The 18,013-nt window shown below is 40.2% G+C and overlaps 3 protein-coding genes across 3 annotated transcripts; 2 read left to right on the top strand and 1 right to left on the bottom strand.

The window, feature by feature from the left end:
* Nucleotides 1–4,970: 4,970 nt before the first annotated feature.
* NCS54_01247000 (Hypothetical protein) lies at nt 4,971–6,581 on the bottom strand (the record flags this gene model as incomplete). Its single annotated transcript, XM_053157703.1, has 1 exon — nt 4,971–6,581. The coding sequence occupies one exon, from the start codon at nt 6,579–6,581 to the stop codon at nt 4,971–4,973; it is 1,611 nt and encodes a 536-aa protein (XP_053013678.1).
* A 511-nt stretch (nt 6,582–7,092) lies between these two features.
* Nucleotides 7,093–12,055, top strand: NCS54_01246900 (Transket-pyr domain-containing protein; the record flags this gene model as incomplete). The annotated part of the gene is made up of 5 exons (XM_053157702.1): nt 7,093–8,871; nt 10,346–11,313; nt 11,375–11,583; nt 11,640–11,772; nt 11,830–12,055. The coding sequence occupies 5 exons, from the start codon at nt 7,093–7,095 to the stop codon at nt 12,053–12,055; spliced, it is 3,315 nt and encodes a 1,104-aa protein (XP_053013677.1).
* Nucleotides 12,056–16,704: 4,649 nt separating this feature from the next.
* On the top strand, nt 16,705–17,798 carry NCS54_01246800 (NAD(P)-binding protein; the record flags this gene model as incomplete). Its single annotated transcript, XM_053157701.1, has 2 exons — nt 16,705–16,930; nt 16,978–17,798. The coding sequence occupies 2 exons, from the start codon at nt 16,705–16,707 to the stop codon at nt 17,796–17,798; spliced, it is 1,047 nt and encodes a 348-aa protein (XP_053013676.1).
* Between the last annotated feature and the right edge of the window lie 215 nt (nt 17,799–18,013).

Below are 18,013 nucleotides of genomic sequence, written 5' to 3'. Positions count from 1 at the left end.
ATAAAAAATTATAAAAGTCCTTATTATAAAGGTCTTTTATAAATATAATTCTAGAAAAATAGGCTTATAAGATATAAGCCTAGGATTCTATTACCCTATAGTATAGCTTTTGCGCTATCTTACAGCTTGCTTACCTAAGCTTTATATACTTAGATAAGGAAGATATTAAGGAGTTACAATAATGCCCCTTTTAGGCAATATTACCCTTTTAGGAAGGGTCACGTGACTTCGGACTTAGGGCTCTTATAGAGTCCGATAAAGCCGGTAAAGCCATGCCTTTCTATAGGGTATTTCCTATCTGGTTTTAAATCTCTTAGTTTAAAACCTTTAAGGGTTTCAGCTTCTTCTAACTATAGCTCGGCTTCTAGTTATCCGTTTCTAGCAAAACTAATAGGGTTTTAAAGCCCGGAATTAGAGCTATCCGACGGTATAACTTTTATCCGAATCGGGCTAATAGATTCCGATCAATTAGCTATATAAGCTATAAACCCTCTCTTAGAAATAGCTTCCTAGATCTTCAACCAATTCAACCAATAAGACTACCTATAAGAAGCTGGCCTTCTCCTTTATAACCTTATCTATTATTTTCCCCACTCTTATTACTCTATAATACCTTATCTAGCCAATCAGCTATTTATAAGGACTGATTCCACTGCCTATTCTCCTCCTATTTTAGTTACCTACCCTATACTATTTTCAGACTTTATAGTCTTTATTTTTCAGTCTTTTACAATAAACTAAGGGAAATTTAGAAATAGCTAACTTTAGAGGCCTTAAGGATAAGACTAATAGAGGGGAGATATTATATTATAGCTTAATATATACTTATTATATATATAGCAGGACCTATTACCTTACTAGCTAATTAATAAGTAATTACTTTTAATACTAAGTAATTATAATAATTACCTCTTTAATTATTATAATTACTTATATAATTATTATAATTAAGATAAATAAATAAAGTAATTAGGGCTAATACCCTAAGTATATAAGATATATATATTATACTTTCTTATATAGTAATTACCTTAGCTATTAATATAACTTAGTTATACTTAATACCTTTAAGTATATTATTAGATATAACTTATACCTTATTACTTAGACTATGCCTAGTACTCTCTGCTAATATAAACCTAGTCTGACTGGTTTATCGCTTAGGAAATATATAATTATTATAAATAAGTAATAAGCTATTAATATTATTAAGTAATATTTAAACCTTAAGACTTATTTCTTTTATAAATATTATTATTAAAAGGTTAAATATAAAGACCTAATTATTATTTATAATTAGTTTATATTTATAATAAATAACATATATATATAATAAGTATTATAAACAAGTAAGTATTATAGCCATATTATATACTAAAATTAAGATTTTTTAAATTTAATAAAATTTATATTAAAAATAGTAAAGACTTAAAAGAGGCATTCTTATCTATCTAGCTAGTAAATAAAATATATATAATTTTATAGACTTTTAAAAAAACTCCTTTATAGTAAAATAGCTTTTTATATAATATACATAAGCTTTTTTCTAAACTATCTTATAAGGAATTTTTTTAAAAAACTTAGAAAAATTTCTATTAGTACTTTATTTAGTAATATATCCAAATGCTTATTTTTAGCTATTTTAGGCTTAGCTTAAATTCTTTAGAATTTTTTTTAAAAAACCTAGTTTTAAGAAGTAAAATAAAAGTATAATACTTATATAACTATAATACTTACTTATTATATATGTTATAATTATAAAATAGAATATTATTTTTAGTATTATTTATAACTTTAATAAGATTAACTTTATAATAAGTATAATTATAAGTAAAATAGTTATTATAGGTATAAAGAAGTATAAAAAGCTAAAATTAATTTAGTATAGAAATTAAAAATAAGCTATAACTATTTAAGTAGTTAATATAAGAAAATAAATAATCTAGCTATTTCTTATAATTATAAGCTAATATTATTTTATTAATTAATATAAAAAAAGTAAGCTCTTAGGTAATTAAGCTATTATTATAACTTTTATAATAATTAAATTTATAATAATATAAGTCTTAAATAGCTTAAGTATTTTAATGAATATATAATTATTTAATTAAATAATAATTATTATTTTTTAATTCTTAATATATATAAAAGTTTTTTTTAATTAAATTTAAAAAATATTATAAAAAAATAAAATTATTATATTTTATATAATATATGTATATAATAAATATATTAAATACATAAATATATTAAAAATATTCGTTATTTTAATAAAGATTTTAATAAAAATACTATAAATTATTTAATTAACTAAAATTATTTATTATATTTTTTCTTAAATATATTAATTATTACTTAATAAATCCTTATATTATAACTACGTTAATTATAAATATTATAATATTAACCTCTTAACTATATTAATATTTTTTTTAATTCTTATATCTTATTAATTTAATTATTATTTATATATTAATATTTATTTACTTAATTATTTAGTTTTTTTATTACTATTATTTTTTTTATAATTTAATTTTTTTTTTATTTTTTATTATTAATTTAATATTTTATATATTTTTTAAAAGTCTTTAATCTTAGCCCTTAATAATATAATTTTATATATATTTCTTTTTATTATTATAAACTTATATATAATATTAAAAATTTAAAAAAACTTAATTTTTAAAATATAAATTATAAAATATTTAATTAAATATTATATTTTTTAATTATAAGTTTATTTTAATGTATTAAAGTATTAAATATTAAGAAATTAAAGTAAATAAAAAAAATAAAATAATATATAAAATTAAATAATTTTCTTTTATAATATTTCTTAAATTTAATATATTAATAATTTTTATAGCTATTAAAATTAAAAAGTAATAATAATTATTTAATTATTTGGTTATATATTAATTAAAATACTTAAGCTATTTAAGATTAATATTATTATAAGTCTAGTTATTTTAAGTTATTATAATAGCTTAATTACTTAAGAGGTTATTATCTTAGTATTAATTAGTAAGGTAATATTATTTTATATTAATAATAAATAGCTAGATTATTTAGCCTTTTATATTAATTATTTAAATAATTATAATTTATTTTTAGTTTTTAAACTATATTAATTTTAGCTTTAAATACCTCTCTAAACTTCTAATAATTATTTTACTTATAATTATACCTATAAAAAAGTTAATTTTATTAAAATTATATAAATTATTTAATTAGATATTATTCTTTATAATTATATTTACTATAAGTATAAATAAGTTAAAAATGATAATTAGATTTTTATATTTAGCGCTCTAGTAATTATATTTTTAAAAAAACACATATTTTAAGTTCTAAGTATTACTTAATAAAGTTAAAAACTTAATATATATTAATTAGTAATATATTATAATTAATAAGTAATTAATTAGTAATTTCTTTAATATTATATAACTAAGGGAGAAATCTATATAAATTTAAATTAAAAATATAATAAATAAAAATCTCTTTTTTTATAAATAATAATTTATATAAATATAAAATATAATTATATTAAGATTAAATATTATATTAGTAATAATATAAGGTATAATAACTAACTTAGTAAACTCTTATAATTAATTAAAGGTTTAAACTTAGGTTATTTTAAAAAGCTTAAAATATATAACATAATCCAGCTTTATTATTACTAAATAATATATTAAATAATTAAGAATTAATTAATTAAATAAAAAAATAAAAATTAAGAAATTCTTAATATATTTATTTATCTAATATATTTATTATATATATATATTATTATTTTATTTATATTATTTATTTTAGTTTCTTAATATTAAATACTTTAAAGTATTAAAAAAAAATATATAATTAAAAAATTAAATAACTAATTAAATATTTTATTATTTATATTTTAAAAACTAAGTTTTTTTTTAGCTTTTAATATTATTTATTAAGTTATTATAATAATAAATAATATTAAGAGAAGTTTTAAAGAAATTAAATTTATTTCTTTAGATCTTAAAAGTATTATATTAAAGCTTAATATATATTTATAAACCTTAATACTTCTTAAAAAGGAAATTAATTAGCCTAACTCTTAGGTCTTAAAGACCCTAAGGATAGCTCTTAAAGCTAGCTCTTAGTTTAAATACCTTAAAAAATAAATTAAAAAGCATTAAAACAAATATTTAAAATCTATTTTTAAGGCTTTAAAGTTATTAATAAAAGTGATAAAAGTAATAATATATATAATAATCTTATTAAAATCTAAGGTTAAAAACCTTTAATAATTAAATAAAGCCCTTAATAAATAATATAAAATTAAAAAAACTTATTTATAAAATAAAAAATAAAATATTATAAATAAAAAAAAAATAATTAATTAAATAAATATTAATATATAAGTATAAGCTAAATTATTAAAAAATAATAAATTAAAATAAATTAATATAATTAAAAAAAAGCTATTATAAAATATATAACAAGACTAGTTATAATAAAAAAATATATTAAATTATTATTAAGCTATTTAAGGAAAAATAATAATAATTTAATTTAATTAATTAAATATTTTATTATATTTTTATTTTAAATCTTATCTTAAAAGTTAAGATTTTTAATTTATTTATTTATTTAGCTTACTTATTTATTATATATATTATATTTAAATTAATTGAGTAATTATTTACTTTAAAAATAACTTTAAAAGTATAAGATAATTATCCTAATAATATAATTATAAATTATAATACCCTCTCTTTAATAAAAAGAAGAGTTATATAATTAGCTTATTTAATCCCGTAGTATGCTATAATGCGTCAATGTGGTCAGACCGGCGACCATAGATTTATCACATCGACACCTTTAATATAATATAATATAAGCCAATACGACTGGCAATCTCTATTTCCTCATCCTAAAGATACATGCCGCTCAAGCTGGACTGCTACATGTAACCAACGGCTCCGTATCTACTTGCCCGAAAAGCTATCACTCAAGCCCAGTGCAAGAGAAGAGACCAAGGCTCCAGCCATGACACCCCAGAAAGCCAATTTCGAGAATGGACTGATGGGAAGACTTCCGTTTCCACCGTAGATATTGAAATCCTTCCAAATGGGCCAATAGAGCTGCCACCAGAACTTCCATGTCGGGTCATGATAGTTGGTCGTGTTACGCCCTGCGGCGTCAAGATTCCAGTTAGCACAGCCAGAGCTCCAGACCATGCCCTTGAGCTTCTCTTGCACAAAGTTAGCGTCCCTTGTCTCGGCGGCCTCCTTGACGTCAATTACATCAAAGTGATGCTTGACGATCGGGGCCACGAGCGTCTTGATGACATATTCAGCCTGCGTCTCGTTGGAGAAGATACATGAGTTGTGCGCAGGAAATGCGTTAGGTCCAAATACAATCCCGAAATTTGGAAACCCTGAGACAAAAGTCGCGCGATAAGCCTGAGCACCACGAGTTTCCTTCCAGTGTTCATTGATCGTCTTTCCACTCCTGCCTTTGATCTCCATGGGTGTCAGAAACTCTTGAATCTTGAAGCCTGTGCTGAGGATCACTGCGTCAAACTCTAGGTGCCTCTTGGTGGTTTGGAGGCCTGTTTCCGTAAATTCGACGATAGATTCATCCGTGAGCTCAACATTTGGGCTATGTAAGCACTCGAGATAGTCGGGGTCGAAGATGCGGCGTTTGCAGCCCAGGGGAAAGTCGGGGATGAGGAGATCATGAAACTTGGCTGGGGCGACTCGGCGCATATACTTCTCAGCCTCCCTGGTCTGAACGGCCCGTTTGCGAGCTGCGGTGGGACTGTTGCCAAGGTACAAATCGTGGAGACTGTCGGTTGCCTTCCACAGGTAAAAGCGGTACAGTCTGTGGTAAAGAGGAAGATAGCGGAAGCACCACTTCTCAAAAGGTGTAAATTTGCGGTTTGGTCGTTCATTAATCCACTGTGCTGACCGTTGAAATTGGACGACGTGTGCTGCTGTTTTGACGACGTAGGGCATGAGCTGGGCCCCCGAGCACCCGTTACCAACCACCGCGACGGTTTTGCCCGCCATGTCAAATTCATGATTCCATCGTGCCGAATGCCAAATCTGGCCTTTAAAATTGTCGTGGCCTGGGATGGTGCAGTCTTTTGGTACGGATATAGTGCCCACGCAAGACACAAGCATCTCGGCCTCTCGAAAGAATTTGTGGCCCGTTGCCAAGTCGACGAGATTCACACGCCATACCGAGCGTTCCTCAATCCATTCAGCCGAGTCCACCTCCATCTGGAGACGCACGTGGGGCCGAATCCCGAACTTGTCCACGGTGTCATTGAGGTATTGCAGGATTTCACCTTGCTCGGCGAACCGCTTAGACCAGTCCGGGTTTGGGTTAAAAGAGAAGGAATAGAGATGCGAGTCGACATCGCATCCTACACCTGGATAAGTGTTTAGGTGCCAGGTACCTCCCAACGCGACCTCTCTTTCGTAGATGGTGAAGTTTTGATAGTTAAGTCGTGTTCTAAGGCCGGCTGCGAGGGCAATGCCTGCAATACCGCAGCCGATGATAATTAACCTTGGCTCTTGATGGGAAGCCATGCCGTAGAGAGAGTCGGAGTATTGGTGGTTTCGTAGCGCAAGACCCAATGCCGATCGATGCTATTGAGTAACGGTGATTGCAATCTTATTTCCGTAGCACCTGCCTATGGGATTGTCGGGAGAGATGAGGTTCAGAAATAGGATATGTTAGTTATAGCTGTTATGAATGTAAAAGTGCTCCAGGAGGCAAGATACTGACCACTTGGAGACTGAGTTGCATTATCTGCATAAAGCCTGGATCCTTCAACTTGCTGTTGCGGTCGAGGCTGTGGGCAGTCTGCAAAACATAAAGGCTGTATGGCCTGCATCCACTACCCCATCGCCATCAGCTACATACCATACCCATTTAGCCGGTAACAAGGTTGCGCTGTAAGTATTGCATAGCTCGGTCGCACCCCCTTCCCCCATAAAGGGCACCACAATATCAAGCAAACATTGACGCAGGTTTAACACTAGAGTGCACTCAAACGCTTCTTATCTTTCTTATCAAATCATGATGACTGCAACAAACATGGTACCGGGCAATTCCAGAAACCTTACGGCCGACGATATCGCTGTTCGCGACATCAGGAAGCTGGTTATTGACTGCTGTCGACAAAACGGGGGCGGCCATGGTGGCTCAGCAATTGGCATGGCGCCGCTGGGCGTCGCCCTTTGGCGCCACACGCTTCGATTCAGCACGAAGAATCCCGCATGGTTCGACCGGGATAGATTCGTTCTATCAAACGGACACGCAGCAATCTTCCTATACGTCATGCTCCATGTCGCAGGGTACCCACACATGACCCTTGACGAGCTCAAGATGTACGCAGATCCAAAGGCCTTTGACCACAAGACAGGTACATGGAAATCTACCATCTGTCATGGGCACCCGGAAATCGAGGTACCTGGGGTTGAAGTAACGACGGGCCCTCTTGGACAAGGAATTGCCAACGCCGTTGGTCTGGCCATCGCATCCAAGCATCTGGCAGCGACATTTAACAAGCCGGGATACGACATCATACAATCCCGAGTATACTGCTCAACTGGTGATGGATGTCTCCAAGAGGGCGTGGCGATGGAGGCCATGGCAGTTGCAGGTCATCTAAAGCTGGACAATCTTGTCTTGTGCTATGACAATAACCAGGTCACATGCGATGGACCCCTGGAGTGGATCGTCTCGGAGGATACCAACTCAAAGATGAGGTCCATGGGTTGGAACGTGATCGACGTCTTTGATGGCGACAACTCGGTTGAGAGCATCGTCAACGCTCTCAACCTTGGCAAAGCAACAAAGCACATGCCGACATTCATCAATATCAGGTCAACAATCGGCTACGGCACAGCGACCGCTGGGACAGCCAAGTCTCACCACGGAACCTACAGTGAGGCAGACGCTGCCTTGTACGCCGAGACTAGTGACCAGGCCTCACACCGCGTCTCCAAGGAGTGCAAAGCATATTTTAACGAGCGGGCAGATCAAGGCAATCGTGGCCAAGATCTCTGGCTTGAGATGCTCGACCGTTACTGTCAAGACTTCCCCAGGGAAGGAACGCTTCTTCGTGCCCGAATCGCGGGCGAGGTGAACTACAGCGACGTGCTTTCACGCATACAGTTCCCCCAGGAGCCCACTGCTGCACGTTCTCTCAATGGAATCATTTTTCAGCAATTAATGGACCACATCCCTAACATTATTGCCGGGGGCGCTGATTTGTGGACTTCCAATCAGATGGGTGACCACTCGCACCGAATCTTTGATGGATCAAGGCGCGAGGGCCGAGTCATCCGCTATGGGATCCGTGAGCATGCCATGGCCGCGATTTCGAATGGCCTAGCTGCCTACTCTCCCAATGTTATAATTCCCGTTACCGCAACCTTCTTCATGTTCTATCTTTACGCCGCTCCTGGAGTAAGGATGGGGGCGCTGAGCTCTCTCAAAGTCATCCATGTTGCCACGCATGACTCTATTGGAGAGGGGCAGAATGGGCCGACCCATCAGCCCGTGGAGCTTGACTCCCTGTATCGTGCCATGCCCAACCTACTCTATATCCGCCCTGCCGACGGCGAGGAGATCATCGGTGCGTGGTCTTCAGCCCTAGAGGTCCAAGGGCAACCAGTCATTATATCCCTTGCCAGAGATCCGCCTGAAATCACAATACCAAATACAAGCCGCACGAAAGTATCCAAAGGAGGTTACGTTATCGTGGACCACCCCAAGCCAGTCGTGACTCTTGTATCTTGTGGCTCCGAGCTACAGTTTGCTATTGGTGCGGCTGCTAAACTAGGAGAAGAAGGAATTGGTACGAGGGTTGTAAGCATGCCTTGTTTGCGTCTCTTCGAAGCTCAAAGCGCAGAATACCAGAAGTCAGTTCTCTCTGACGTCCTACATATTATCTCTGTCGAGGCATATGTCCCTGGATTCTGGGCACGCATCTGCACGGCTTCTATTGGGATGGATTCGTTTGGATATTCTGGGGCTGGGAGGGATAACTTTTCCCGATTTGGAATTGACGATGAAAGCGTTGCTGCGAAGGTCAAGGCTCATGTTGGTAGTTTTGGTGGTGATTCTGCTCCAAGGCGTTGGAGATTGTTAAAATAAGGCCGGCTGTTACCCTTTCGTGTAGTTTGAAATGAACCCGTTCACATTTATGAGACGTCAGAGGACGGACATACGGTTATTGGGTGACACGATATCAGCATTGAAAAGAGATGAGTAGCCGGGGTAAAATTTGGCAGATTATCGATAAGTCTGCAACCCCCTCTAGACTTTTTCTCGGTGTCTTTATTCTCTTCAATGAGCGACTAAGGGCTTTGTGGCATGCCAAACATATTTTTTTAAGATTGGTATACAAAGCTTTGCTAAAGCTATCCCTGGTAGTCCCAAGTGTGAATGCGGCAAAAGACTCATGAAGAACGCATTGCGAAGTCTGCCATCGTCACATACGAGGGTTACGGTAAGAGGCGAATACACCCAATAGTGCTCTTAGCCGACCAGCTACTCATGAGCACGATTGGTCAGCCATCCTACCAAAACTACAATGACGCGACTGAGCGGACACCCGGATCCCTGTCCCCGCATAACCGTATAAGCGCACAGCCATGGTCAGCAAGGAAGCATATAACCGCTCCACCAGTCGCCGACCTTTAGTCCCATTAAAGATCCATCGCTTATCTAACCGCTTTTATGGGTTTCGTATTCGTGATCCGATTTAATCGTATGGCACAGCCGTGTTTCTCGGTACATCAATATGCCTCTGTCATCTTCCTCGTGGTTGTCTATAATGCATTTTACCGTGCTCTATATTTAAAACCAGTAAGTCTACCTAGTCCTCTCAATAATGGCCTTATTACTCTAGAGAACCTCACCCGGGTGTTCACCACTCTCTATCCTAGCCCTATAGGATCACCATATTTCTCGATATCTTATTGCAAGAAGATAGGATTTGCCAGTTCCCACAATTAGTCCAGAATGGCGTTATGCAAATCGAGCTCCGAGGCTAAACGCAAGAACGTGGCAACTGCATGCGCACCTTGCCGGACCAGCAAGATAAAGGTTTGTAAGCCAGGCATCGCCACCTGTATCGTGGATCCTTTGTTTCACTCATGTGCTTTTGTTTCACCCCGATTGACTGGCTTGCTGACTTGACAGTGCGATGGCCTATCCCCGACTTGCACCAGCTGCATGCTTAGGAACCGGGATTGTCATTATGCACGGCAATATGACGGAAGAATGTGAGTAACGCAACAATCAAGAGCCTGTATGACTATACATACTGAAACAAAAGTCGAGACTCTCACTTCGAACTCTGATTGAGGTCCTAGCAGAACGAGTTACCCAGCTCAGCGACTTCATCCAAGATAACTCACTGGAGGCGCCTGGCATGGATAAGAAGGATGAGGTAATGGTCATGAAGAGTCTCTGCCAGGCGCGATTTCGTCTATTGAGGAGGCGAAAGAAGTTTTCGAGGGAAACAACACCTACCGTGCCACAGAATTACGACGCCTCAATTCCCACACCGCCCGCGTCGTATGCTGGAAGACATAGCCAACTTCTTTCAGGCACACAACTACTGGACTCGAGCCCTTTTCAAGACGACAGTGGTGATGACAACAGTCCAACGGCAAGACACAAACACTCCAAGGTCAACTCTGTCGTTTCGATGTATCCCAATCAGGGCGATTCGGACATTGGCCCTGTCGAGGATAGTAAATCACTAGATGTCGGCCCCATGGGTTACACACCATCCAGCATCAACGATCCTGGCAATCTAGGCTTTGGGATCCAGCTAAGCTGGGGAGGAATGCCAGATCTCTTGTCCCCAGAATTGATGGCAGAATCATGGGCCAAAATACCACCTGGTATTGGTTCACAAACGCCTACTGATGACTCGGAAGTCGTACATCGCCTTGCTGAACAGCTCTCAGATCGGTTTGGATCACTGAACATACATGAAGGCGGTCAGATTCGGCATCATGGCCCCACCTCCAACTTCAACTTGGTCCATATGCCCGAACCCGATAAGCTGACAATCCACCGTACTGTTCGAGATCACGGTCAAGAGTGTTTGAGTGCGCTGGGTCTAGGTCAAGCTGTTTCTTCTGAACTAGTGCAACATCTCACCAATCTCTTTTTTGTTTGGCAGAATCCGATACTCTGCATTGTAAACCGGCCTGTGTTTGAAAAGGCTAAAATGGCCTGGCATAACAGGGCTCAGAACACACGGTACTTTTCGGAAGCTCTCATGAACTCGATGTAAGATATTTTTATATGCCCCATCACCAGTTTCAACATGTGCTGAACAGTTGCATGTTAGATGCGCCGCGGGTGCTATGTTCGAATCACGGCACTCTCCTAGCCTTGACACTTTTCCTCGGTCGCTCTCGGACTTCTTCGCTGACCGGGCCAAAGCTCTACTCGAGATTGAGTTAGACGATCCTACTGTCGCTACAGTCCAAGCAATGGTCATACTTACTGGTCACGAGATTGGCTGCAGGAGGGACACACGTGGCTGGCTTTATAGTGGTATGCTGTGCCACGTTCAAACTCGCTCTCTACCTCCGGAGGCTAACGGTCTCTAGGTATGGCTGTTCGACTTGCGTTTGACCTAGCATTGCATCTCGATCTCTCCCGGGACGTGGAGAAAGGATTTGTAACACAGCAAGAAGCAGATCTCCGAAGGGATGTATTTTGGAGTGCGTACAACTCTGACTGGTATGTGTCTTTATGTCCCTCGTGTACCTCCCGGGATTCAGGTCTAAGTGCTATCAGCATGTGGAAGTATTCAATCGGACGTCCAGGTTATATCAGTTTGGGAGATGTCACCATTTCCAGGCCTGCGGATCGCACAGGTAATGATATTGCTGAAGAGTGGTCTCCATATACGAGCTATGCGAGTTTGACCTGTTCGATTGCGTTACCGGATTTCGCTAAGGAGGTGCACCGTCAACGAACAATTCTCTACGAGATACTCACCCCTCTTATGCACGGTTTGTAAGTAAGGAGAAGGGGGGGGGGGAAACAGAGACAGAAGAACCCCTTGACTCTGAGCACTGATACTGATAATTATCTACATAGATATGGAAGGCACAATGTTCCACTTTCTGCTATACAGAATTTAAATGCCGGATCTTCCGAGGCATTGCACAATTGGCTCGATAGTTTACCGGCTAGTCTAAAGGTTGATGTTGATGACCCGCAATCAAAACATCTTCCTCACGTCCTTCTTCTGCAGTGGGTTCAGCCAAAGACGCGAAGGCCATTCCTGTCAACTGACTTATTTTTAGTATTCAATATCACCACGGTATAATTCATGCCTACCGTCCATTCTTATCAGGGGTCGCGGACAATGTCTTTTTCAGAGACTATTCAAATATCTTGCAGAGTAGAACTCGGTGTATCGAGTCTGCTGAAGCTATCGCAAAGCTAATTCGCATGTACGATGCACACTATGGCATCCGGTACCTGAACGCCCAAGTAGTAGGCAGCGTTTGTTCAGCTGCTCTTATGCTTCTTTTTGCTCTAGCAGGCAAGGGTGGCTCACACAATCCAGCACAGGATCTCTCAACCTGCTTTTATGCGTTAGACGAGCTTAGTGTGCGGTTAGAAAACGCCAGAAGAGCTACGGTATTTTTAACGCTGGTTCAAAGACGATGGGAAGGTTAGTTACGGTATGCCTAGTTAAATCTCAAGTCATTACAAATTGCTTTAATGACCACATTCATTCTCTAAAGATGATCCTAAAGACGCTATATTCCACCCTCCAAAAGGAAGTAATAATGGCTGCCTTCTTCATTTAACCCCTGCCGTCATTCTCACGTTTCATCTACACTCCAATCTCGGCTTAACCCCTTACAGCCATGGACCGACCTTAAGCCTCAGGCCATGAGGAGGGGAGTAAAAGGTTGAAGCAGATGGGAAAAGACCTGGCCCAGAAGGGCTAGGGGAAGGCTGCTTCATAGGCACAGACCACAAATTGAAGCAATAAAGATGCTTGTAATTGTGCCACTGGCGAACACAAGGATTGTAATATACGTCAAGACTTAACCTTTCCCCGGGGGACCTGCGTATCTGATACATATCTGCCTTCCTGCTTAGCAGCATACACACTACACCCCAAACAAGAATAAGGAATTCCGTATTGGTAACGGACAACCCAGTCCCCATCCTTCTAAAGCAAAGAATAATTGTCTTCTGCTCCGCCTCACTGATCAGCTGATAACCAGCTGTGTCTTCAAGACCATGACCTGTCACTCCATGATGCGCGAATAGAGATCTTGGAAATAGTACTTGGTTGCTATAGACGTGCTCTTATAGTTGGTTACCACAGCCTCAATAGTCGGATCATCGCCATAAAGAGACACGATAAGCGCGGTAGATTTGCCAGCGACCTCTAGCCACGGTCAAGGGACCTCAGGGAACAGAGGCCCCAGACAAAATGCGGGCGTTGAGGTTCCATAGCGACCGAATGCATCCTGTGCGAGGTTGCGCCAGCTCTCGGCCCAAATCCCGATAACCAACATGCTTCGGGCTACTGGCATTACTTTGCTCCTTTTTGCAATTCAAGTGTGATACGACGTTGGAGGCAACCTTGTTAGCATTGTACCATGATTCTATTCATTGAGGGAATATTGTGTCCTTTGTTGCCGAGGAAGACCTGCCCTTGGCGGGAAGAGGCAACATTCATACAGCCTTGAGCTGTTCAGAGGCTGCTGATGGGTGAAGGTTGTGTTCTTTGGTGCTGTGGCCGGCCTCTGCCTGCCTTCGGTAAGTGAATGTCCTGAGGCAGATCAACAAAGTGACAAGATAAAACAGTCTTCTTGTAAGCATGGAAGCAATCTGTTCTTTGATGAACGGGCAAATCGCAATATAAATAGATAGTGTCCGGATATCGCAGTGAGTATCACAGGAATATCATTATTCTGTTAATTATGTACCTGCTTGAATACCTCGTATATTGCTCTGGGAAATATTGCTATGTGGTGACTCAGAGGCCGCGAACGTAGCCTGTCCGACATTTGCACCAACCAAATGAGTTGCTCACATAGCGCTCCGAAGAGAATACACTGCTTCCTTTCTCAAGTTCAATGATGCCTAACGGTTACAGAATAGCACGCACAGTGACGTCGAGTCTATTTGTGCAGGACCATTGACGCACTGTTGGTATCCAGCCTTTGACTGTGGTGGTGGCGGCAAGGCCCGGCGTTGGTGGCACGTGATTATTCAGGATGGTTATATGGCTATCCCATAAGTTGGCAAAAACCTCCGCTCCGTACCCCGCCCCACTTAGCGCCATAATGACGAGAGTACATGAGGGGTACACTTTGTTCTCTCATTGAAGGATTTCTTTGCAAAACACCATAGAAATCATTTTCATCTCAACAATGAATACACAATCAGATCCCAAGGAGTCACAGGCACCTAATGCCTATGATGACAAGAGCTTTATTAAGGAAACGCACGGCGGCCGGGTCGGCCCTAACGACCCCACGCGCAGCCCTGACTTCCCCGCCGATAAGGCTCGCGGCTTCAACTTTCAACCTTTCAACGTAGAATATCGTGATTTTCATATCGATTAACTGCCCCAGAGCCCGCTCGAGCTATTCTAGCTTTTTGTGCCTATATCGCTGCTTTAGAAATGGGTTGAATATACCAATAGCTGGGTCGTTAGATGCCTCGAAAATGGGGTCGCCGATGGCTGGAATACGCCCCTCGAAGAACATTCGCGCCTCTTGGATTGGGAGGGGATCTCTGCCGCGTAGATTTATGTATGGCTCGGCATGCTGATTTACATAGGGATTCATAAGGAAAAGACCATCGCGAGCCACTGGAGAGCCCCTGGGCTAGGAGATCAACACCCTCTTCATTCAATCATGAAGTTCATGTCTCTGCGGAGGTTTTAACTCATCTACCGATATCTACGTATCTTCGACCACACGAAGATCAATGAAGCCGACGATGCCGACTTACCTAAGGTTTTCCAAGGCGTTGAAGAATGGTCTGAGCATATATAGAGGATGTCGGTAGCGCTCTTTCACCCGGGCTCTTATCTCGCTGTAGATGAGGGCATGATATGCTATACCGGCCGATCTAACGATACAGCATTTGTCAAAGGAAAGCCTATTCCTCGAGGCTTCAAAATCTGGGTTATAGCCTAAGCCGGCTTCTTTATTCACTGGTTGTGGCACCTTAAGGACTCACAATACGGCGCGGCAGGCATCACGAAGAAGAAGATCAAAGGCACGAGGCAGAAGAAGCAAGAAGGAAAGGAAGGAGAAGTCAATAATAAGCTTATCCCTCTAAATAATACATAGGGCGTCGTTATTGCCCTATGTAATACGCTGCCGCTTGCGATATATTATGTCTTCTTTGATAACCTCTTCTCGTCCGTAGATCTCTTCCGCTGCCTCCGCGCATATGGCTACGGCGCCATAGGCACGGCATGCGTCGACAGCGGCATCTACACCGACCTCAAGAGGGATAAGAAGCGTGATAAAGGTAGAACTTGCGGCTATACGTTTAACGAAGTCAGAACCGTCCCTATGGCAGATAATAAGGCATGAGCTTTTAATAAGATTATATGCAAATCCCTTACTAATTTATCTCTTACTTAGGTCAATTAGATCGCTTAGAAAGACAACGCCCTTATGCTTTTTATGATAAGTGTGTTCAAGGGCGACGAACGCAGTTAACGCGAGAGGAAGAGGCCATCTATAGATCACTCACGAGCCCGGCTAATATAGCGTTTTTTTAGTGACGAAGCGAAGAAGGTCATCTTAATCCCGATAGTGGTAGCTGCCTATAACGACGAAATGAATCACGTTGACCGGGGTGACCAATTGAGGTTATATACACCTTATGATCACCGCCTTCGCCGGGGCCCCTGGTAGGCTCTCGCGTGGACCTTTCTCCTCGATGTTATCCTTATTAACACCTATCTATTGCAGCTTCATGCGCCCCAGCTAAATTGGCAGCGATATAAGAATCAAACGCAGTGGCGAGAGTGTATTTTTAATGCCTTGTTTAATACCTATCATTGTGATAGCTAGGCAAGGAAGCATTACCGGACCGGCGACGAGCTTGACCAAGAAGACCTCGAAAAACGCCGTAATCACGGCATCCGTTTGGTCAATTATGTTAATCGGAAGGTAAAGTTAGACTGCCTTGCCTGTAAAGGCCATTAGCTTGGCAGGGTTAGGCCAAGAAGCAAAAAAACGAGGCCGCTTGAGTAGGTTGATGGCAACCGCAGAAAAAGGGGGGGGCAGACTGTATACGGCTGCAAGATTTGCAAGGTTGCGATTTGTAATAACTAAGATTGCTGGGACTTCTATCATAGCCTAATTTACTAGGAAAGGGAAGTACCTTTCATTTTCTGCATTTTAATTGGATCAACCCCCTAGTCGTGACCCCGCCGGAGGTTTTTGCCAACTTATGGGATATGCTATCCAAACTCTCATAGCCGCAAGCTCCACTCGGGCGTAGAGGCTGTTTAGTCATCATTCAGTGAGCTGATTTACGTCATGAAAGTGCAAGCAGTGCTTTAAGCACAGCACTGGCGGATAAGGAAGGAGCGGCTGTCTGTATCACGAGCACAGAAAACGATCACGTCCAGCCTAGCTTCTAACAAACAATCCAATCATCTTCACCATGACAGCCAAAGTCTTCCTTACTGGGGCCACTGGGTACATCGGAGGTGATGCTCTGTACCACCTCCACCAGAGGTACCCCGACCTCGAGTTTGCGCTTCTCATTCGCTCAGGGGAAAAGGCGAACAAGGTTCTATCTAAGTATCCGAAAGCGCGAGCTGTCATCGGCGGGCTTGATGACACTGAAACGCTCGAACGTGAGGCAGCATGGGCCGATATCGTCGTCCGTAGGTACTCGCCCTCATCCCACAGTGGCAACGCTAACAGTCACTAGATACCGCCGACTCATCAGACCATGATGGAAGTGCAAAGGCTATAGCCAAGGGTCTCGTGCAAGGGCATTCCGCCTCTCGACCTGGATTCTGGCTGCACACCGGCGGCACTGGCATTCTTACCTACTTTGACTCAGAAGTTAAGAAGACATTCGGAGAACATGACGACAAAGTGTTCAATGATTTTGAGGGCGTTGACGAGCTGGTAAACCTGCCAGATGCTGCGTTTCACCGTAACGTTGACAAAATAGTCTTAAACACCGGGACCAAGCACGCGGACTCAGTCAAGACTGCCATCATCTGCCCGCCTACTATTTACGGCAAGGGACGTGGCCCTACCTCCGGACGTGGACGCCAAGTTTACGAACTCGCGGCTTTCATACTCAGAGAGAAGTACTGCCCTCGCATTGGGAAGGGTCTTTCTCAATGGAATAACGTCCATGTGTATGACCTGAGCCGGGTGTTTGGGCTTCTCGTAGAAGCTGCGTTGGATCCCTCCAGGAAGAATGACACCGAGGTCTGGGGAGCCCATGGGTACTTCCTCACTGAGAATGGTGAGCATACTTGGGGTGAGCTGTCGGCCGAGATCGGCCAAGAAGCCTATAAGCAGGGGTTCCTCAAAGTAACCCCTGAGCTTCGAGATTGGTCCATTAATGAAGCCGTCAAATCTTCTGCCGGGTTCGAGGCTGCAAGCTGGGGTATGAACTCTCGGGGCAAGGCCAAGCGAGCCAGGAAGTTCCTAGGTTGGAAGCCACAGGAGAGAAGCCTCAGTGAGGAGGTGCCAGACATTGTCCGGTCTGAGGCGACTAAGGCAGGACTCTGATTCATTTGGCAGTCCAAGGGAATATGTATGCTTAACTCAACTTCCTGCTGAACTATTTCATATCTAAAGGAACATTCTTTGGTTCTATATTCCACAGCAATTCCCCAGTGATTTTCCACACTGAGAATGGGGCGTAGCAGAGTTTTCTATTTACATGACCATGTTTCACTTCAGCAACATCACATCGCCTGATAACACGATGCGGCCTCCGTCGC

Source organism: Fusarium falciforme, chromosome 10 (genome assembly GCF_026873545.1).
Source record: "Fusarium falciforme chromosome 10, complete sequence".
Classification (NCBI taxonomy): Eukaryota; Fungi; Ascomycota; class Sordariomycetes; order Hypocreales; family Nectriaceae; genus Fusarium; species Fusarium falciforme.
This window is presented reverse-complemented; position numbering and strand designations above follow the sequence as displayed.